We start from the raw sequence: 23,710 nt of genomic DNA, 5'->3' as shown, positions 1-23,710 counted from the left end.
TTCTTATGAAGACCAAAGAAGAAAATGAATATGAAAATATTTTTGTATAAAGTTAATCTAATTATATAATCTGTTGATATAGAACCTTATCAATAGCTTATTTTCTTTTGTCATTGAAATATGAGTCATCAAGGACCATTAAGAAGAAATGAGTTAAACTGGGAACTCTGTGAATCTGTTCTCTGTTCCACATATTTTGTCAGCAAATCATGGTTACAGCAGAACATGCATATTTTTTGGATCACCACAGACTAAAATGCTTGCCATTGAGCAAAGAAAGAAAAGGAAGCAAACTAGGGGAAAACTCACATCATCAAACTTCTTTCAGTCTTTTGTAATCAAATTCGAGTTTTAGACATTGCCAATCACCTGGAGTATTAAAGCATAAATTGATTAACAAGCTGTATTCAGTTTTCTGCATCTTAGAGATCATTCTTAATCTTCTGTTTTCTTTATACTTGTATAAATTTCCATTTTCTTGACCCAACACCCAAAGATACTCTGTCAACCATTTGCAAGTATTATCCTCGTAGAGAAAAACACACAATAGGAATGAGGAGATAGGCTGTAGTCATATTTGTATAAAATCAACTTTGCTGTCTATTATAGTATATTATTGCTTTTTGTTATTTAAAAGATTTCTTATATGCAAATTAAAGGTATGATGTACTTTATGGAAAAAAATATATACCCTCATTCCTTGTAAGTTCTACTTAATGTACTATCTGTTACTATTCGGCAATGTTAAAACATCCCTGTTACATAAATATTGCAGTACTTTAATATTTAATACTTTATGGTCTTGATTGTTTTATATAATGTTATTTTCTGTAGAAATACAGAATTGTTTCATAGACATACTTTACCATATTCAGTCTCTGAATATTTCTAATGTATGTTAAGTGATTTGCCATCCTCTTGCAGGATTCCCCTCACCCATGCATTAATGTATTATAGCTAATTAAATATTTGAGTTTCATATGTATTTACTTATAACACATTAACACATTTCAGTATACTTCATTATATGGGAAATGTTGATTTGATCATGCTATGCTATTTTTAAAACATTAAATGTGAGAACTTTAGTTTCATATTTAGGTAGTATCTAAAATGTTTGCCTAAATTAGCCAACATGTGACCATTTTTTAAGTTTGCAGGATATATTGGTTTATGCTAGCATAAGAGCAGATTTTCTCTTGATTCCTTAAGAATTAAAAACTTCGATGAGAATTACAAAACTACAAATTGTTCAAGTTCTCGTAAGCCAGGCACTTCAATTTTAGTTTCTAGAACTAATAGTTTTCTATGAGAAATTATTTCTGGTTTTCTGGCTAGTACTGAGGACCATTTTATTGGCTTAACTATTCATAGAAAAAATAAATAAGGAGGGCTCAAGGAGTTTCCATGCAAACAGCTATTAAGGAGTGTTAAGTCTTTGTTCACTGTGAGGAAATAAGTGTTTAGAAAATTCTTACTGTAAATATGATTATAACACTTTCCCAAAGCCAATAAAATAAGTATTTGGTCAGCTAATGAAAAATTCAGTTAGTGCAATTAAGCAGCTAATATGAAGACATGAATCAGAGTTTCAAAGCTACTAAGTACCACTTACTATCATCATGTAGGCTCAAGTGCTTTTCACTCATCAGGTCTCAGCAGTGTACTCTCTTGTTCAGGGTAAACTTCTTTAGGAGTAAGGATATTTCTAAAACTGTAGCCTCCTACTATGCTCAGAAATGTTTTCTTGAGACACAGGTAGTATTTTCATTTTTTTTAAATCCATCTTCTGAGGCTATAATGTGTCATGAGAAACCTATTATGTAAGAGAGGAGTCAGGTAATTTGACCTCTGTCTAGAGCTCTTTGCCAGGAAGAAGACAGAGGATCTTTATATGAAGGAATTCTTTTTTTTTTTTTTTCCGTGAGGATGATCGGCCCTGAGCTAACATCTGCGAATCCTCCTCTTTTTGCTGAGGAAGACTGGCCGTGGGCTAACATCCATGCCCATCTTCCTCCACTTTATATGGGATGCCGCCAGGGCATGGCTTGCCAAGTGTTGCGTCGGTGTGCGCCCAGGATCCGAACCGGGGAACCCCGGGCCACCGCAGCGGAGCGCACTCACTTAACTGCTTGCGCCACTGGGCTGGCCCCAAAGGGATTCTAACAATATGTACATTCCTTGTTTTTATTTGGAATAAATCTGAATACAAAATGGATTTCTTATAAGAAACATTTACAAGAAGAGCCTAGGCCATTGGGGGTACTTTCTAAAAGTCCTTTATGAGCACATATTTTATTCTTTATGAATCAAGATTACATGAGTATTTTTAGTGTTTTAATTATGTTGTGACAGTATATGACATTTATATACAATGAGTAATTGGAAGTATTTTTTTAAATATATGAATTATTGTTTTTTTTTAAAGATTTTATTTATTCATTTTTTCCCCCCAAAGCCCCAGTAGATAGTTGTATGCCATAGGTTCACATCCTTCTAGTTGCTGCACGTGGGACTCGGCCTCGCGTTGGACGGAGAAGCGGCGCCTTGGGGCTTGCCCGGGATCCGAACCCGGGCCGCCAGCATCAGAGCGCGCGCACTTAACCGCTAAGCCACGGAGCCGGCCCTGAATTATTGTTAAATTAGTTCTGCTGAGTATAGCTGGAGAAAAATCATACAACTGAGCAGATTGGTGCCATTCAGCAATCATTTTCCACATACCCATCGTTGGCTTCCCTCTTTTCCCACAATGGCTTTCCCAGATTGCCACTCTTCCCAGTCTCTCACTCTGACCTTCCCTCTTTCACACTCAGCAGCTAACCTTTCAACTCACTACACAGAGAAAATATGGGTCTGAAGTTATTTCCTCAGAAGCCACACCCTAACTATAAGCTTGTCTGTGTTTGCACCCATTGTTAACTCCTTTCCATCCTTAGAGGCAGAGGAGCCTAGCCTGCATCTGAGGCGAATCCTGCCACTTGTGTTCTGTGGCCTACTTTGTCCTTCAGCTCAGGGATATCACACCATCAAGGTGGTTTCCACCCCTCTTTCAGATCTTCTCTTCTCCGTTGGAACTTTAATTTACCACATGAACATATGTATTCAAATTTCCATCTTGAAACAACATTCTCACTTCATCAATCCTGAATCTTTGTCTCACTACTGCCCGCTCCCATATTCAACAACAAACTATTGAAAGAAGTTTTATGGTTACTATCTCTCCTTGCTTATTTCTGATTCATTCCCCAAACCTAGTGCAATTTGGCTTTTACTTAGAATCTAATTTTGCTAATTCACCATTGACTTCCCAGTTACAAAATTTGGTGGGTTATTTTGTAGTCCTTATCTTATTTTACTTCTCTGCTAAATCACTGTCTTATTTCTCAAACTGTGTATTTCCTTTGCGACACTACTTCCTTTTAGTTTTCTCTCATTCTCTCTGATTTCCCTTCTAAATCTTTTTTGGCCAACTCTTCTTCCTCTGCTAAAGTTGTTTTTGTGCAAGGCCCTTCCTTGATCTTTTGGTCTAATTTACTATTGAGTACCTACTACATGCTAGGCTCTGTCCTAGGCACTTCTTGTACATTGTTCCAACTCTGGACAGCCAGGTAACTTCATGAATTCAGTACTAAGGAGGTAGTCAGGATTTAATACCAAATCTGTTTGATTCTAAAGCTATAGTTTTCAAAATTTTTAAAGAAACCGAATAGTTTTTAAAAAAAATCTTACTAGGACCCCAACATATAAAACAGATGATAGCAGAACTGCTCCATTACAGTGAGGGTGACAGGTCTAGCTTGGCCTTCCTTCCCATTCTGACCTCATGATGTCCTAAAGGCACTTCCTCAGAACCCAAAATCTCTGGGAAAGTCAGTTAAAAAGGTACAGTGATTTATATTAAATCACAAGCCTGTATTTATTTTCTTTGTTTTAAACTCAGATTTCCAACTGAATCCTGGACATTTCTATCTTTCTACCTGTATGTCTGACAGCTACCTCAGTTCCTTATGTCCCAAATGGAACTTAATCTTCTTTGTGAAGCCTATTCTAACTATTGTACATCTTGTTATGGGGAAACTTTCTAGCCCAGCCAATCTTCTAAGCCTAAGACTTGTGAGTTATTAAAGATTTCTTGCTTCTGTCTTACATATAATCAGACAACTAAGGTCCTTGGGGTCATAGCCTCTTGAGGCGCTCCTAATCATTTACTTTGCCTCCTTTTTCACCCTCTTTTCCCAATCTGTCTTTCATATGAAGATTTCTAAAATTCAGGTCAGATTACATTACTTACTCACTAACATTTTTCATAGGTCCCTATTATCTATTTTAAAAACTATTCAAGGCATACCAGGCCCTTCAAATTTGACACTCAGAATACACTGTGTTCTCTCAGGCCTCCAGCCATTGTATACTCTTCTTTCTAGAATACCCTCCCTTGCCTCTTTATCCACCTGGCAAATTATCATTCTCCCTTCATGTATTAATTTATGCATCATGTCTTCTGCAAACATTCTTCTGACTTCTCCAGGCTTCCAGTTCTGTTATATTTTAAAATTGTTTATTTTCATGTTTTTCTTCACACTAGACTTTAAGATCCTTGTGAACAGGGACTGTCTTCTCATCTAGCACCTAGCACAGTACTGGTCCATAGTAAACGTTCAAGATATGTTCATTGAATAAATGGATTATTTCCAAGAAGAAAAAGATTTTTTTTGTTAAGGAAGATTAGCCCTGAGCTAAAATCTGTTGCCAATCCTCCTCTTTTTGCTGAGGAAGAGTGGCCGTGGGCTAACATCTGTACCCCCTCTTCCTCTACTTTATATATGGGATGCCTGCCACAGCATGGCTTGATAAGTGGTGTGTAGGTCCGCGCCCGGGATCCAAACCTGCAAACCCTGGGCCAGCAAAGCGGAGTGCACGAACTTAACCACTATGCCACTGGGCCGGCCCCAAGAAGATAAAGATTTTTAATCTATCTAGGTGTCAGCTGCTTTCTCCGTTAATGAGGCAGTGGGATAAGATGATTTCTAATGTTCCCTTCCACTTTTAGGATTCTGTGTTACTTCCCTTACTGTACTATCTATAGTTACTATTCTTCTCATTTATTTTATAAAACATTTAAAATTTATTTTCAGTAACCACATGTAGGATTAATCTTAAATGTATCTTTAAATGGGATTTTACCTTGGTATTTATTTTATATCTTTTCAAATAAAATTATTCTATTTTTAGTTCCGTAAAACATTAGCTTTTACAAATGGAGGCCAATTAGGAACAAAATCTTAGGTTGGATTTTGCTTCTTTTTTATTTTCTATTGACTCATTGTGGCAGGTCCACCCCAAAGCATGTTCTAGAGATAAGAAAACTGTGTGGCTTATTTTATGAACTTTGGAATGACAGGTGGAAATAATTTTTTCCCAAAAGGTAGAATTCAAGAAAACAGTGGGGCTTTTTTCTTTTTTTTAACCTTTTAAAGTAATGAAATAAGAAATCTAGGTGTTTAACTATAAAGAATTTTTATAATGTATTGAAGCAGTTTCTGTAAAATTAAACTTTTAAAACTTATGATTTTCACAAGTCATATGTAACTGATTAGAATGTGTTTTTATTTAAAATATTATACCAGCATGTGCAGAGTCATAACGCATTGCCAAAAAATGTAGTCTGGAAGCAAAACAGAATACTGAAAATAATATATAATACTGAATATAATATAATTTTTTAAATAAGAGGAAAATATTTTCTTTACACATGAAGTTTTTGGTGCAAATGGTATGTAACCAACTAACGGACTAGTCTATTAAAGCATTCAATTCCAGAAAAGCTTCATTTTGGGTAAAATTGATTTCATTAGCACATTACTTATGATAATGGGCATAGATTATTTTTTTCCCAAAGTGATGCTGTGGTGGCTTTTGGAAGAGAGTGCAAGTTTTCTGTGAGCTTAAGTATTAAAAATGCTTCTTGAAAACTTGAAATTGTTATACATTAAACCAGAACTCTTAGAGCTTTTTCAGATTTTACTGCTTATAGTCACTAGTCCCTTGAGTAGATATTTTATGAACCTGTTTTTACTTGCTGGAAAACAGAATTTTCCATAATTAAGAGAAAAACATCAGTTATTTTATCCACTTCACTTTGTCTTTGCTTGTTATTGTTTGCTTTAGAGATTTATCTAAGTTATTGACATGATTCAGATTCCATTGTATAAAATAGAGCTTTTGAGAAGGAACTTTGAATAGAAAAATAAATACCTAGCTTTGGGTGTGTCCAGTTCTGTTTGAATTTTTTTGTTTTTCTTTGCATTCATAGCTATATTCCATTATAGTATGTATCTTTGAGTATAAAATTGGTTAACACACTGAGAGTTTATTTATGAGACAGAGGATGATAAAATCTTAAAGCAATTTTTAAATATACCTATTTAAGAAAAAATAAATATTTATATTTTAAATAAAGTCACTTTACACCATACAGTATACCCCATCTCTCTGTCATTATTATAGGCATCTTCTAATTTTCAGGAAACCTTCTCGACCTCCTCAATGACTGATGTACAGCCTGTCTTTCGTTCAGTCCTCTGCCATCTTCCTCCACAGCTTCGAAATTTGTAGTGATAACTCTTTTCATATCCTCTGTATTTTTATTTGCCATCTATTATTATGGCCATTCTTTAGATCTCTATCTTAACTAGCCAGAATCTTGATTTAATTTAAAAAATTTTATACTCTGTGCTAACAAGTTAGGATGATTTTTATTTTAAAGTGATGGCTAAACTGTTTAGTGAGTAGATATTTATCTTGCTATCAAGAAAGTTATATAACAGGGAATGTATAACATTTATAAATAGCCATGGTACTTGAGAGAGAGAAAGATAAAGTGCTGTGCAATTTCAAAGGAGGAAAGAAGTAATTTTACCTGGGCAATCCAGAGGAGGTGGCATCTAAAAAATTTGTTAAATATTTCATTGGCTGGCCCCATGGCTTACCGGTTAAGTGCACGCGCTCCACTACTGGTGGCCCGGGTTCGGATCCCGGGCGCTCACTGATGCACCGCTTGTCCGGCCATGCTGAGGCCATGTCCCACATACAGCAACTAGAAGGATGTGCAACTATGACATACAAATATCTACTGGGGCTTTGGGGAGAAAAAGGAAAAAAAAAAAAGGAGGAGGATTGGCAATAGATGTTAGCTCAGGGCTGATCTTCTTCACAAAAAAAAAAAGAAGAAGAAAAAATTTGTTAAGTATTTCAAACATAGAGAAGTACAGAGAGTAAAATACTAAAGAAATATTATAATTCTGCCACCCAGAATTAACAAGTGTTATTTTCGGAAGTCTAAAGGTAATATCTCTCCCCTTTCTGAGCAAATCAAAAGCCTTAGAATGCTTAATCTTAGACTTCTGCTTTTATTTTCCTTGCTATTTTTGTTACCAGAATAGTTTGTGGTAGTGCTGGTGGTGATGTTTTTGGTTCGTCTTTGCTCCTTGTATCCTGTTCTTCCCATTGGGGTTTAATTTCCTTGTTACTGTATTATCTCCTTTAGTGATTCTTTCACATTTTTTGTCTCTTTAGCTCTGCTAAATTCTTTGCATTTTCCTCACATGTATCTTCCAATTCACTAATTTTCTCTCCATCTGTGGATAATCAACTGCTTACTCTGTCCATTGAGATTTTTGTTGCAAGAATTGCTGTTTGATTTTTTTTTAAGAAAATGCCTGTTTTTTTTTTTTTCATATTGTGTTTTTCTTGCTTTATGGCATCTATTTCTTTCTTCATCTCTTTTAACATGAAAAATAATTCTTTTAATGTATCTTTCAGATTCTCTTAGGTTTGAGTGTGTTAGGCCTACCATTGGTTGTGTCTTCTGACTCATAAATTTTATAAGTGAGGCTCATTTCTTTTTTTTTTTCTTAGCTATGAACCCCTTTTTAGTGGGAGTTGTTTTCCCATGAGCCTTGGATTATGAAGGCATACTAATACAGACATTCAGGTATGCTTCTGCCAAACTCCTGTTGGCTTTACTGAATCTGAACCAATTGTTATTCTTAATTTCTTAGGGTAGAACAGGCTTGGGTATTGTGATTTCTTATGTATGATTCCTTTTCTACCCATGTCCCTAGATTTTCTTGTGACTTTCTTATGACGGTCCCCAGGAAGGTGAGCAGAATTTTCCTATAAGTTGTTTTACAGATGGGGCAGCATTTTGTAGATCCAGGTCACATGCAGATATACAAGCCCAGTTCCAGCTTCCTACCTCAGATAGGCCTGAGGCCTGTCTCCTGTCCCTATATGGGTTTTGAATCAGAGGTACCCAACACCTTCCTGAATTTCAGCCTGTGCTCATCCTCTGATTTTGAGTTCCTGTATAATTTCTGGCACCCGAGAGTTTTCTTTTCTTGCTTTTAAGCTTAGTTGTTTATTTTATTAGTTTTGTGTGTTAGAGTGTATATAATATTTCTGTGTTGCATAGGGAAGCTTCTCATATCTCTGTTTAGAATTGAAGGGTTGACATTTGAACCGTGGTTTTGGAAGGCAGGCAATGGTGAGGACATTCCAAGATAATGAAACAGCATGAGCAAAGGTATGGAGTGAGTAGTTATGAGGCTTTCGTAGGGAATAACTGAAAACCTCATGGTTGACTTGGCTTAAGTTCAGGGTACATGGAGATGATTAATGGGAAGTATGTTTGGAAAGGTGGGTTAGAAGCTAGTACAGTAGGTACTTGAATGGTAGCCTAAGGAATTTGGACTTTATTCTACATACAGCATGGAGCCAATGAATATGTATGTATAAGAGTGATGCAAAGCTTTGCCCTAGGAAGATTAATTTGGTAACCATGAACAGGTTGGAATGGAAAGAATATACTGTAAGTAGGGAAACCAGTTAAGACTATTAACAGTAGTCCATGAATGAGGTAATAAAGAGCTGAAATTAGGTAACAGCGGTGGCAATGAAGATTATGTGAGAGGTAAACAGATGTTTGTAGAGAGATAGTATGATGTAGATTTCTCATTGGTATGCAGGAGAAAGAGGATTCCAAGATGACGTTGAAACTAATAAGAGAAATTAGGAGACATAGACAAAGGGGTAGGTTTGTAAAGGAAGATGAATTCAGTTATGAAAATACCAATTTGTAGTGCCAGTGGGACACCCAAGTGCAAAGGGCCACACAAGCAGATACAAATGCTGGGCTATAACTAATAAAGAAGGGCAAAAGATAGAACTATAGGATTTAGTAGAACAGAGGTGATAAATAAAGCCATACATTGCAGAGATCGAGTCAAGAAGAGGAGAGGAGCTAAGCCATGAAAAAAACCAGTAGTAATTAGGAAACAGGTGGAAAAAGAGAAATTTGGGGAATGATGTGTCAAAGCAGTAGGAGTGTGGCCCAAATTATAGGCATTGTTATGGAAGCCAGAGGCTGTCTCCAGATTTAGAGAGGTGTGGGGGTGACGTTGAGGAGGACAAGGACAGAGAAATGGCCATTTAATGGTGATAGTAGTCAAAATACAGCATATGAGGAATGAGAGGAAGGAAGAACAGAGTGGAAAAATGTAGCAGTTCAACTTTTGAAATAAAACTTACTAGGGTGTGCATAGTTTTTGTGCAGTACAGATCTATATATATGTGTTTGTGTATGTGTAAATGTATTATATATATCTATGTATGTATGTAAATTTTTCCCGTTTGTTTTTAATATGTGTAGGTATTGGCACCCTTGGTTTACTCTATTACCTTGTGATAAAAGATTAACAAGCAGGACTACTCCTTATCTTTTACCTGATTTAAAAAAACAAAACAAAACCTTCACTTGGATCTTCATAATTGGGATATAGTGAAAGGGGGAAGAGAGAGGGCAACATTCTTATTGTTGGGATAAATGTGGGAATAGACAGGAAGGTCACAGAGTTGGGAAAGGAGAGGTACATAGTAATTAGCAGAAGATAAAGCACTTTGGAAGTTTGGGCTATGAAAGGCCTAGCCCTTGTGAAAGCAGACTTTGTGTTAATAGTATCAAAGAGAATGTATAGGGTGGACAGGGACACTACACTTCATCAAATGTCTGTTCTGTGCCAGATACTTTACATACATTTTCTCATTTAATCTAAAAAAATGCTATGCGGTATTACTGTCTCCCTTTTACAAGTGAAAAAAAACTGATGCTTGAAAAATAAAAGCACTTTCCAAATCGTAATGTTAGTAATTGTCTAAGGAGGGATTCAAACCCAAATGTATGTTTTCAAATTCTTTGTCCTTTCTGTTAAATCATGATGTCTTTGTGTATTTATGTGGTACAGGGAACAAAAGGGAAATGGTACAGAGGAGAAAACTGAGGTTGTTTATATTTAATTTAGAGAGTCTGCAGACAGCGGAAAATCACACCAATGGATTGAGTTTTCCTGCTGCAAACTTAGGATGGTGCTTAACTAACTGCCCTTGGATGGAGAGAGGAATTGATTTGGTTTCTCTATCTAGGCTGTTACCTTAATATTAGCCACAGAGAGCTCAATATGTTTCATTTTGGTAAATAAATAGAAATTTGCGGCATTATCATGGGGAAAAAATTCCACATTATCAGGGCTTTGGCTGAGGTCTCATTGACCGTTTCACTGATTGCATCTGCCACTTTGTTTTGCTACTTTGGTAGATCAGCTTTTCAGCCACCAATCAGTACTTAGTCTTGCTATTTAATAGTGTAATCTTCAAAGGGTTCTTTGCAAATAAATCTGATTTTACTAACTTTTCCCATCTTAAATTACTGTGTTGACCCTACATGGAAACCAGGGAGCCCACTAAAACAGTAGAAAGAACAGTATGAATGATTCGTATTTTAGTATTAAATATATAAGATGAATTATTATAATTAATGAATATTGCAAATGGAATCAAAGTAGCTGTAAGTCGTAATATTTGGTGAAACCAAAGCCAACTAAGAATGGTTCAAACAGTGTTTCCATGCAGATTGTTGACTGGATAATGGCAGCTTTAGCTGTGGCTATGCACTAATTTTTTTTTTTTTATGAAGTATTTTCTACATAGAAAATATATATAGAATATATATTTTACAAAGGATAATAAAACAATTAGTGAATTGTTTCCATTCTCATTGCTTCTCCCTCCTCTACTCCTTCAAGTCTTGTATTTTGAATTCTACTCATTAACTTAGGAGAACGGAGCATAACCAATGCTGTTGAAGCCCTTTGTGTGCATTCCTCTTCCCCCTACTGTGATCCCACCTCACATCAGAGATTCACTCACCCTGAATATGGTGATTATCATTCCCTTGCTTTTCTTTACTGTTTGGTCATATCTATACATTCCATGTTTAGTTTTGCATGTTTAGAACTTTTATATATAAATGGACTGTGCTCTACATATTTTCTCTAACTTGTTTTTTTGTTGTTTTTTACTCAGCACTGTTGGTCAGATTTAGCAGTATTGATGCATGTAGCTGTAGCTTTAGTTTCCTTTGTTTTCCCCACTGTATGGTATTCTACTATATCAGTGATAACAGTTTATTTGTCCATTATCCTGTCAATGGACATTTCGGTTGTTTCTCTTGCTCTTTTGCTGTAAGAAACACTACTGCTATAAATACCATAAGTAGGCCCCTTGGAGCCCTTAGATGGAGAAATCTAATAGGTTTCCTGTCCCTGACTCTGCTATTACTGTCTCCGTAAAATTACAAAAAGGAGTCAGGCACAAGTAGCAGGTTCTAACTCCTTTCCAAGTGGCTTATACCTCCCTTGCAAGTCTAGGGGAAGAGAGTATATGAGGTATCGGCAGGGGATGGCAGCATTTACCACACCTGAACACACCCTTCACTTCAAAATATCTTAGCTTCTATATTAGTCTGGGTTGTCCAGAGAAACAGAACCAATAGAAGGATGGATAGATAGATAGATAGATAGATAGATAGATAGATAGATAGATAGAGATTTATTATAAGGTATTGGTTCATGCACTTATGGAGGCTGAGAATTCCCATGATCTGCTGTCTGCAAGCTGGAAACCCAGGAAAGCCAGTGGTATAGTTCGAAGGCCTAAGAGAGAACCAGTGCTGTAGATGCCAGTCCAAGTCTAGCTGCCAGTCTGGAGCACCAGGAACAGAAGGAGATTAATGTTCCAGCTCAGTCAGGCAGAGTGAATTCAACCTTCCTCCACCTTTCTGTTATTCTCAGGCCCTCAACAGATTGGATAATACCCACCCACATTGGGGAGGGCCACCTATTTTACTCAGTTCACCATTTCAAATGCTAATAATCTCTTCCAGAAACACCATATATCCAGCTGCCACTCTGCATCTCCACTCTTGTGTCTCTTTTATAATCACTTCAGACTCAAGGCCAAAATTAAACTCATGATCTTTCCCTTCTCTTCTGTCCCACCCCAATCTGCTCCTCCTCCAGTTTTCCATTATCTCTGTGAGGGCATTTTCCCTGTTCCACATGACTAGATAGCCAGAAGTTGACCTTGACACTACTTTCTTCTTCCCTTCCCTTGTCCCCATATCCACTCAGTTGGTCCTTAAATATCTCTACAACCAGTACTTTTCTTTTTTTCCATTGCCACCACCGTAATCAAGGTACCATTGTCTCAAGCCTGGAATAGAGAACATTCTCATAAGGAGTCTCTCTATAATCAATTCCTGCTTTTCTCCAATCCATTGTGAAGCCAAAGTGTCCTATTTAAATTATCAGATTCCTAACAATAACTTTTCAGTGGCTTCTCATTGCCCTTTGAATAAAATTCACAGTTCTTAACATTGCCTTATAAGATATAAGTATCTTTTGGATACTTTCTGCCTACATCTCTAGCCTCATTCTGAGCTAGAGCCACCCTTTCCTTATATTCTCATTATGTGCTGTGACTCCTTGCTGTTTCACATATGCTGTTCCCTCTGCTGGCTCGCTGTTCTGCTTCCCTTGCCTTGCTAATAGCTAACTCTTCCTCATCCTTTGGGTCTAAGCTTAACTGTCATTTCCGTAGGGAGACCTTTTCTGAACTTGTTTGTGTTGGCTTCCTTTTTCATCCACACCCATAGAGCACTGACTTTCTCATTCCTAACATTCATTATTTAACATCTTTCTTCTCTGCTGAATTATAAGGTCCATGAGAACATGGAGTCTTTGTTTTCTGTTTTATTCATGCTTCAATACCTGGCACGTAGTAGGCACTCAGTAATTTTATTTTATTTTTTGAGAAGTGAATGAGCTGCATACATATGAACTTCTGCATTTTGCCTGTCATTACTCATCCTGCCTTTATAAAGATGTGATGACACTTCTGGCACACATCTGTTACTAGCATGGAATTCATAGTAAAAAATTATATTAGACAAACCAGAATCAAGTTGTAGACTTTTTAGGAACTTTAAGAAATTCAGAAACTAGGATATTTATTTTTATAACATCTATTGTATTTTCACCACAGAAGTGACACTTGTCCCTCACTGGGATATACAAAATCTATATGTGATTTATTTTTATATGACTCTGATATGATTTGTTATTGATTTTTCATGAAGCTTTGTCTTCTCTTTTGCCGGTTATTATCTTGAATACATTCATAGGAATGATTATCATAATGTTTTAAGACTTGATAAGTAAAAACATTATTTATTCCATTTTCCTGCTTAATCTCATTTAAGCATATAAGAACAATACTGAAATTAGCCAAACATATTATAATAATTGTTACTAATATAAACATTGTCTAATTTTGAGAAGTGTATTTAAGCTTTATAAAAACTCATCTGATCTACTGGCAACTGTTTATTATCTGTTTTCATGGCTCTATTCAAGTTTATCTCATAGCACCTGATTCCTGAGATATTCCTTATTTGTCTGTATTATATAGGTGAAATCTATCCTTAGAGGTCTATCAGTTGAGATATACAGAATACCAATAATTGATATGTTACACTCAAGTAGCTATATCTTCTGTGTTCAATAGTTCATACTCAAATCAAGGAAGTATTCTTTCCACTATGTAGTTACATTAACTTTCAGTAATAGCTACCCTGTCCTAAAATGCCTTAGTGTTCTTTGATAGCAATAAATTGCATAGTTTACTTCAGTTATAATTCAGAAAGGCTTATCTGAACAGTCTTGATTCAGCTGTACACTTGGGCATCATGTGGCTTTTAATTTCCAAATCTGAGCTTTGGTGTTCGAATGGTCTAAATGTCTGGAATAATTGCTCACTTGATTCCCAAGTGTGTTAGTATAAATCTGAAATCAGCTTTAGTAATTAGTTTATTCAAGTTGTGTTCTCACTTGCTGGCGAGATAATAAAATGAAGAGTAACATCATGACTATGTGTGGGAGTTTGTTCTATTTTTGTGTGGAGTTCATGAAGCCATGTATTTTTATAACCAAACTGCCCTCCAAATTATGGACAGTAGTTCTGAATTGCAGTGCTTTCCCCATTTATCTTAGAATATTTGATCATCAGTTCCCTTCTGTAGACAATTTGTTTGTTAGTCTGACATCATGATTAGATTAGGACACCTACCTGAGCACTAACCTCAGTTTTCAGAATGTTTCTGCTTTTTAGTGATAATTGTCTGAGCACACTATTGCTCTGATTGTTTTTAAATCTCATTGAGATAGACTTCAGGTTGTTAATGTAAATCTTTTATAGCTTTGGCTGAATTGCTTACAAGAGCTTTTGGTCTTGAGAGCTGAGATCAGCTGGCTGATCTCTCTTTAATGGCACTTAGATTTGAATTTTGTAGGCTAGGAGGCAGAACTACGTGCAACTGGTCTGTTTAATGCATGATGGCTTTAAATGCAGACTTTAAAAAATGGGCCACCTTGTAAAAAGAAAGGCTTAGTCTCTAGAGTTCATTCCCTTTCTTAGTTTGAATCAGTCTTGGTTTAAAACTGGAGTTATGAACCTGGACTGATTTTTTTTTTTTTTTTTTTTTAGCTCTCCATAGGGCCTGGTAATTTGAGGTAGAGGAAACCAATATGAACTTCACATTTTCATTTCAACTTACATTCCAAGATTCTTTGATTTTCTGGAACCAAAAATGTTTCCAGGGTTATCATGAGGAGGTTATGACTGGAGGGGAAGAGTGCTGCTGCCCCTTGGTCTTGAGTGACAACCCCTGCCCTCTGCCCCTAGCTGAGAACTCAAAGCATTGTTGAATAGCACTAAAGAGAGCTGAGTCCAAGACTTCAGCCAGATGGTCAATATAGGGCTTTTAAAGGAAGGGAAATAGTAAAAGAGTAATCTCAGAGGAACTCTCTTATGTTAAAGAACTGAGAAAATGAAGTCTTTCTGAAGCTAAGTGTAAATTATACCACCTTCTTTGGGAGCAAAAGCTGCTAAATGTAACAGAAGAAAATGACAGTGTAGGAAATCAAAGTTCAGGAACAAACTTTCAAGTGTGGTTTTCTAATGCTTAACCGTCTCTTATTCCCCTCTCAGGATCTGTTGCCTCCTTTCCCTCCCCCTTCTCCAAAGTCTATTTGAAAGAGATTTTGATGGGTAATGACAAAGGAAGGCAACTTTAGACAGAGTTTAAATTAGGGCATAAGATGCCCTTTGTACAGGAATTATCTTAGACACGCTTTTGAAAACATACTTTTTTTTAAAAGTATGTTTTTAAAAGTATGATTTTTTAAAAATCAAAGGTATGATTTTTAAATCTTTGAGTTTAGTCTGCTTTTAGTAAAAATAAGGTATAGTTACCAAAATAAGCAAACCTCTTTTTTTCTTTCCTGGTTTCTGCTTATAAGATTTACAGGTATTTAAAATAAACCCATGAAAAACAGAAATACTGTCTTGGGATTGGCTAAATAGAGCAATTACCTTGGGGCTCCAAAATCCAACAGAGCTTGACTTTTGGAAATAAATTTGGCTAAGACTTCTTCCTCATTCTGTTGTATAAAGGTGTACATGAAATGATACTGACCTCTGCCAGAAACCCCAGGAATCCTATTCAGTAATGTACTTGTAACGGTCATGAAAGAATTAAAACAACACAGATGTGGATTAATGTGAAAAAGTAGGCAAAACACTAAATTCTCATTGTGTGGTTTCAGTGTCGCAGATCCTTTAAAATACTTTGGTGTACCACAATAATTAAAGGGTTTAAGAACATTAAGTTAAGATACCTAGAAAATAAAAGCCCACAGTTAAATAACAAGAATGAACTATGTTTTATTTTTTAAAATTGGAATTAATGTGGGTTGCCATGGTGAAAATAGGTTGAAATATTTAACAGTAAATGTTTTTTGTACAGCCCTAGAGATCAAAAACAGCAACGTAAATAAGCAGGACTCTTTAAAGAATCATACTCACAGACATGTTGGATGTAAATAATTGCTAGAAGGGAAATGCATTTTCTTCAATGCTATGCAAAGAAATTTTAATTGACTTGATTTTGGCAGTGAGAATCTACAACTTAACATTAATAACTCAAATTTTAAAATATTTGCTCGTTGCTCTGGATTATGACTGTGTTCAAGAAATACTATTTTCAAACACTAATTAATCATTTTCAGTAAACTTTTTTTTACACATTTATGGCATTCAACGAGTATGACTGTTTATTACATTTTGCCTATAAAAAGTTGAACTGTTTTATATACTCTTTATGGAAATAGTGCAAAGTCATAAATTAAAAGATGCAACTGTTTTGGATATTTTACTGGTGGTCCTGTGTTTTCCTGCCAGCAGTGCAGCTGTTTCAGGTTTCTCAGGATAACATATAAAAAAAGCTGTATGTACATTGCAAGTTTATGCTTGAATGCCAAACCAGAGATGGTATGACTCAACTTTCCCAGAAGCAAGTTGTACTGAAATGTGATGAATCAAAACAGCTAGTTGCACAGTGGTTTGTATTACAGCTATGAAAGCCAATTCTCATTTATGATAGTTGGCTGCTTAAAGTTGACAGACATTCTCCTGCGGTACTTGAATTTTGCCGTGAGTGAACAGCCATTGGAGCTAAGAATAATATGCTTTTCTTTTGAGGGTCTGAGAAAAGGAAAAAGGGTGATAGAATATTATCTGGTGTATAGATAAAAATCAGCTAGAAACTTGTATCAGGAATGGAACATTTAATTTCCAAGATATCTGGTAAAAATATTATTCACTTATTATTTGTGTGATAGTTATTGAGTTCCCAGTGAAAAGAAATTGGTTTTATGCTGTTCCAGGTTGATTTTTAGACTTTCTGAGGTGATTTAACATTTAACTCATTTATCAAGCATCACAGTCCTAACAGTGGACATTTTATTGTGTCCTGGGAGGTAATAAGCTGATACCTTTATGGTCATGCGGTAGGTTGGGTGAATCCCTATTTAAATCCTATGGGACCTACGGTTCTATCAAGAGTTTGACAGTGACCGTTGAATAACAGTAGTCTCCAAAGTCAGATGCAGCCCACCAAAGTATGTAAGAGGGGATGTAGGGAGAAAATATTAGAACTTTTATTTAAATATTTTTATCTCATCCTTTAAATATTACTATTTATATATATTTTATAATATTCTTACTATATTATTATATTACATATAATTATATATTATACAGTAGTATATAATATAGTAATACTATATGTATAGAACTTACAAATAAGTATACAAATTTTGGAGATGCATGCTCAAATATTTTTTACTGCTATAAATATACTATCAAAAAAGTTTGGAGATCGTTGCTCAATAAATATTAATTTCCTTTCTCCTTCCACTTTCCCCTTTCACCTTTGGCAGAGAAGCAAAGAATTGAGTTAACACCTTGATTTGTGGCAATGTGAATAAATTATAGCCAATTCCAGGAGCTTATGCTGTGTCTTACTCTGACCATTTTTTCTATTTGGCCTCTTATATTGCCATATATTTTTTAATCACACAAGCTTATTAAACATGGATACAAATGAAAAACAGACTTGTTATTATGTTAGAAATAATAAGTTGCTCATGCATCAAGACTTTGACACACAGGAAGTTTGAATGAATGAGTAGAAAAGTTTCCAAGTTATTAAAATGTTCTGGTACCTGATTTATTCATTTGCCATACCCGTAATTCTAAGGCAGGTGAAGCTCCTTTACTTCCTGAGGCCTGAAGAAACAATGTGGTTTCTTAAAGTAGGCATTAAAGCAAAGCTGGTTATTTGTTTTCCAGCAGTGCTGGCAGTCATGCTAACAAGTTGCTCCTCTTTGGCTAGAATTGTTCCACTTTTTAGGCCTGTTTGTCTACCCTTGTCAAGGTAGAAAGTTTTAATTGCTAAATAATATGTGTGTGATTGAAGAAAAATAGTGTCTGTTATGCTGTCTTTTGAGATCAATTCAAAAGACTCTTCTGTATTTACTAATTGGGACATTCTTTGAACTCAGGCCCAGTCTCAGATTTTTTGGACATGTAATTTTCTAAGGTTTCCTTTCCTATAAGGAAGGAGACAATACATTTTTGTAATATCGAAGTAATTGTGAAGTAACTAGTATGTTCTCTCCCCTCCTCCATTTGTTTAGGTATTTGTTTCAAAACATATTTATGTAAAATATTCAGTATTGATGTAAAATATTAGTAATACAATAGTCTTATGATATCGTGTATTTATTTATTAAGAGTATGCCAGGAAGGAGAGCGGCTGTTAGGTACCTAGACAACAGCCAACAAAACAAATTAGTTCTGAAAATTGGGAACAGTGAACATTTTAATAGCAAGTATTATTTTGAAACCTCCTTCAGAGCTGTTTGTAGATCTTAATGTCATTTGCTTTATAATTTAATACTAGTTTAGGCACTCTGTGTACAGTTGGTATGTTTTCTTCTAAAAGGTAATAATCCATTTATAAAGTCTGAACATTTCAGTCTCAGAATTCCTCTTTAAAATTTGAATCAGTTTTACTATTGCTTTTTAAAATGTTACCAATTTGTGCTTTCTATATCAATGCTGCGCTTTTGTTTTGTTTTAGGTATTTAAACCATGTCAGAGCTGCCTCTCCACAGGACCTTGCTGGAGGCTATACTTCTTCTCTTGCTTGTCACCGAGCACTACAGGATGCATTCAGTGGGCTTTTCTGGCAGCCCAGTTAACCTTTATTTCTCCTTTATAAGATTTGGACCTTGGAGCTGAACCAGGGAGCTAGCAAAAGTAAAGCAGACTTGTAAAATTATAGCCATATGCAGCTGCACAACAACAGTACTACCACTAGCAGCTGTGTTAAAGTATTTATAAAGAGAAGATTTCAGAACTAAGCTGAGTAATATAGTGGATAAATATTTGTGAAAAAGATTTATTTTTTACTTATATTTTTCTGAGAGGGATTGAAGCTGTAAGCCTCATCTGATGGAAGATATGAGTAATTCACCTATGTATGAGGTTGAAAGACTTGTAAAATCTTTTTAAAAATAAAGCTAGACTTTATATTAAGTTTTGTGGTTTTTCTTTTATTACAGCGTTTTACTTGAACACATTTTAAAATGCCATTTTGAATACGACATTTAGTATTAATATCCAAGTCTATTCTTTCTTCTCATAAAATGTTCCTTTTTTTCCCAGGGTCTTCTTAATACTAGTCTGGACAAGTGGATATATTTCCTTAAACCAGCAGGTTGTGGCAAGTAAAACCTGACCTGTGATAATGTCACTCTCTCAATATTAAGGACTCACTGCCTATTTTGAGCAGTGGAAAGTGAGACAAACCTTGATCAAGGTGTTATAGTTCCAGCTGTGAGCCACACTCAGGATAAACCGCAGCTGAGTATTAACTTGCTTTAATGACAAATTCAAAGAAGTAAGTTAATAAAATTTAATACTTAAATGGCACCTTTCACCTCAAATATGAGCTCATTTTATGATGAAACCTTGGAGACTGGAATGGATACATTTTAAATGAAATTTCCCTATGAGTAAATTGCAGACTAAGATGTAGTTTCTGTTGAAACTTCAAAGGCTTTTAGTATATCCAGGATTTTGCTTAAAGAGTTTGGATGCGGATAGGCTGGATATTTGTACCATCTCAACCTTGTATGAGTCTGTTAAAGACCACTGGATATGGGACACAGTTTCTCAAGGAAATTGAGGGATTTCCTATCCCTGTTATAACAGATGTTAGTTTTATGGGTGGAAAGTTATGTGAAACAAGATTTGTGGTTACATTAGGGTGGAATATTCATATGTAACAACTCCATCTTATTTGCCTAAGGAGGTATTAATTTCAGGAGTACATCTTCATCTTTACAATACTTCTAACCATATTTAATAACTGAGAAAACCAAGGCATCAAATAATTGAGTAGGCCAAGATCATATACCAAGTTAGTAAAAAGCCAGAATTAGAACACAGGTTTTTTATCTAAGTCTAGTTCTATCTGTACCAGGCTGCATCCTATTTCTCCTGTCTATTAGTATTTCCCAGTTGAGGTTTAGCATTTTAAGTACACTATAAACCTGTTCAAAGAATAGTGAGAACATTGAATTTATGGTTAAGGCTTTGCTGTACTCAACTGCCAAAGTAAGGTATTTAGTCTTTAAAAAAGAAACACTATTACTTGTTCTCAGTACCTTATATAATGTATTTAAATGGAATGAACTAATTAATAGAACATTTCAAAGGCTTTCAAAACTTGTTTGAGCCTACCTAATTATTGTGGAAATTGCCCACACCTGATTTGGCAAACAAATTCCAAAACCTTTATACATTTGGAAATATTTTGCCCTTACTATTGCCATACTTTGTTCAATAGGCTGAATTTAGACGTTAACTGACCCTATTAGATCACAGGGAATGGTGCAAGATAACCTAATGACAGCAATTCACTAATAACAGAAATATTGTTAATTGATGAGGTTATCCCCTGTCTACCCAAGTGATTTCTTCTCTCAGAGACAAAAGGCTGTACAAGTCCTTCATCACATGAATTGTTTTAACAGTTTACACTAGCACAGAAATAATAGCTGACAACTCCTGAGCATTACCTATGTGCCAGGCACTGTGCTTCCTGCTTTGTGTATTATCTAATCCCTACACCAGTGCTCGTATTATTTTCCCCACTGTAACAGATGGAGAAGCTGAGGCAGAAAGAGGTAAGTAACTTGGCAAAGGTCAATACAACTTAAAAATAGCAGTTGAGATTTGAACCCAAGTGTTCAGACTCCAGAGTCCATGCTCTAGAAATGACTGTCAAACTGTCACACACAGACGCAACCGCTGTGGAAACCAACTCTGAGTAGTCAAACTTCTTAAGATTTCCAGGAAATTTTACAGATCAAGTATCTAGTTCTTTTAGGGATATAAATGACATCAACTAAATAACCTTGTTGATATCCTTGAGAGAAGTTCTGAGAAATTCATCATGTAGAACATGATTTGACTATTAACTACACTCCCTTTTAAGCAGATATTAATGGTATTGAATCCATTTACATCATAATTAGGATATGTTATTAGTCTTTAATTTCATTCAATAAATATTTGATCTAAGTTACCTTTAGACTGTCAACAGGTGGTCAGATTATCATTTCAAAATCCAATTAAGGTGGCAGAAAACTTGACAAAAAGTTAAAACTAAAAAATTGTATCTGATGATCTTTCTAGCTGTTTTTTTCTAGTAGATTCATCAAGAATTCAATTACCAGGTATCACATCAAAAAGTTTAGAGTGGGCCTAGATTTAAATACATATCTTCCTCGACTTACAATGGGTTACATCCCAATAAACCCATCGTAAATTGAAAATATCATAAGTGCGAAATGCATTTAATACACCTAACGGACAGAACGTCATGGCTTAGCGTCGCCAACCGTAAATGTGCTCAGGACACTTACATTAGCTTACAGTTGGGCAAAATCATCTAACACTATTTTATAATAAATTATGGAATATCTCATGTAATTTATTGAATACTGTACTGAAAGTGAGAAACAGAATGGTTGTCTGGGTACGGATGGTTGTTCATGTATCGGTTGTTCACCCTCGGGTCCGCGTGGCTGACTGGGAGCTGCGCTCGCTGCCGCTGCCTAGCATCACGAGAGAGGATGGGACCACATATTGCTAGCCCTGGAAAAGAGCACAATTCAAATTCCAAGTATGGTTTCTACTGAATGTGTATCACTTTCGCACCATCATCAAGTCGAAAAATCATAAGTGGAACCATTGTAAGTCTGGGACCATCTGTACTGAAATAATCACATGTTCACTTAACTACTCTGAGGGGAAAGGGGAGAGGGGTTAAAATGTTAATAGAAGCATTTAAGGATTCTGTTTTCTTTACATTTATATACTACATATTTTGTCTAATTAAGGGGTGACTAAATGGAGGCAAGACTCTTACCACTTTGTATGAATAAGAACATCATTTGTACCCCACTTAATATTCATAACCTAGCACATCAGTGTACAGTACGAGGAAAAAATTCTTATTCGTACTTGCAAATTAATTCTGTTTACCTAGATCAGGCGAAGGCAAACTATGGACCCCTGGCCAAACCCAGCTGTTGCCTGTTTCTTAGTGCTCCATGAGCTGATTGGTGTATACATTTTTTTAAGGTTGAAAAAAGCCAAAAGAATACACTTTTTAACACATGAAAACATATGAAATTCAAATTTCAGTGTCCATAAATAAAGTTTTTTTGGAACACAGTGTTTATGTATTGTCTATGGCTGCTTTGGGGCTACTACAGCTGAGTTGAGAAGCAACAGAGACCTTCTGGCTCACAAAGCATAAAATACTCTCTGGCCCTTTAGAGAGAGTTTGCTGACCCCTGAGCTATCTACTCCTCACTTGGAGGGGAGGGAGAGGAAGAAAAGTTGAAGTCTTAAACTAGCAATCCCTGGCCAAATTAGACCCAAGGCCTTCCAGAACATAGGTTGGGTTGAGTTTCAAAACAATTTTAAGTGCCTTTAAAAAAGGAATGAGGGCTTCAGTTCATTACTTCCCTACAGTTCTTACCATTTATTGCCTTCATCTACTTATGTTACCTCCCTGGCTTCTGAAGTCATTTGAATTTGTAATAAATGATTTAGATCAGGGGTCCTCAAACTTTTTACATAGGGCCAGACAATAAATATTTTAGACTTTGTGGGCTAAGAGGCGAAATTGAGGATATTATGTAGTACTTATGTAATGAGATAAATTGGCAACAACTTTTATAATTAAAATTCAAAATATAATTGAGTATATCTTTTGTAATGCCTTTTTTTGGGAAATAACATTTCCTTTAATTGGGATTCTAAGTGTTTCCTAGCATCAAAATCAATTGCAAATGGTAACTTGTTAATGAGTATCTGCAATGAAATTTTACACATATCTTTAAAAATGTCTTTTCAACAGATGGATATTGCCAAATACTGCTATCAGTCCAGGAGCATATGGTTTTAACTGAGCATATTCATCATTTGGAAGGCATTTGTAGAACTCTATTAGATTCTTCTCTTGATATTTGCCTTATAGCATATTATTACATAGCACATTAATCACTTCCAGTTAAAGGTTAGGTGGAAGCTCTATTGTAGTGAAATGGATTTTGAAATATGAAAATTTCCTTTGCATTTGCACAAAAGTCCCAAAAATGCTGAACTCAGAAAATATATCCCCTGCTAATTTATGTGAGAATGGAAATCGTCTCATTTTGATTTTTGATAGCATGAGAAATGTCTAACACAGGATATTGTGATTCAAACATCAGTTGTTGAAATGACTTTACTGTAGTATGTTTCCCATTAAAGTTATGTTTGCCTTGTAATG

At 35.5% G+C, this 23,710-nt stretch overlaps 1 protein-coding gene across 2 annotated transcripts in view; it reads left to right on the top strand.

Moving 5' to 3' along the window:
* MNAT1 (MNAT1 component of CDK activating kinase) overlaps positions 1-19,395 on the top strand; it is a 179,457-nt gene extending 160,062 nt beyond the window's left edge. For both annotated transcript variants that reach the window (XM_087448411.1, XM_004426216.2), the window contains one exon: positions 18,938-19,395. In XM_087448411.1, coding sequence (XP_087304537.1) covers positions 18,938-19,058 — 121 coding nt within the window. In that variant the 3' untranslated portion in view covers positions 19,059-19,395. The remainder of the gene's footprint in view (positions 1-18,937) is intronic.
* Positions 19,396-23,710: the final 4,315 nt, after the last annotated feature.

Source organism: Ceratotherium simum, chromosome 24 (assembly GCF_057802395.1).
Source record: "Ceratotherium simum simum isolate JZ-2026a chromosome 24, ASM5780239v1, whole genome shotgun sequence".
Lineage (NCBI taxonomy): Eukaryota > Metazoa > Chordata > Mammalia > Perissodactyla > Rhinocerotidae > Ceratotherium > Ceratotherium simum.
This window is presented reverse-complemented; position numbering and strand designations above follow the sequence as displayed.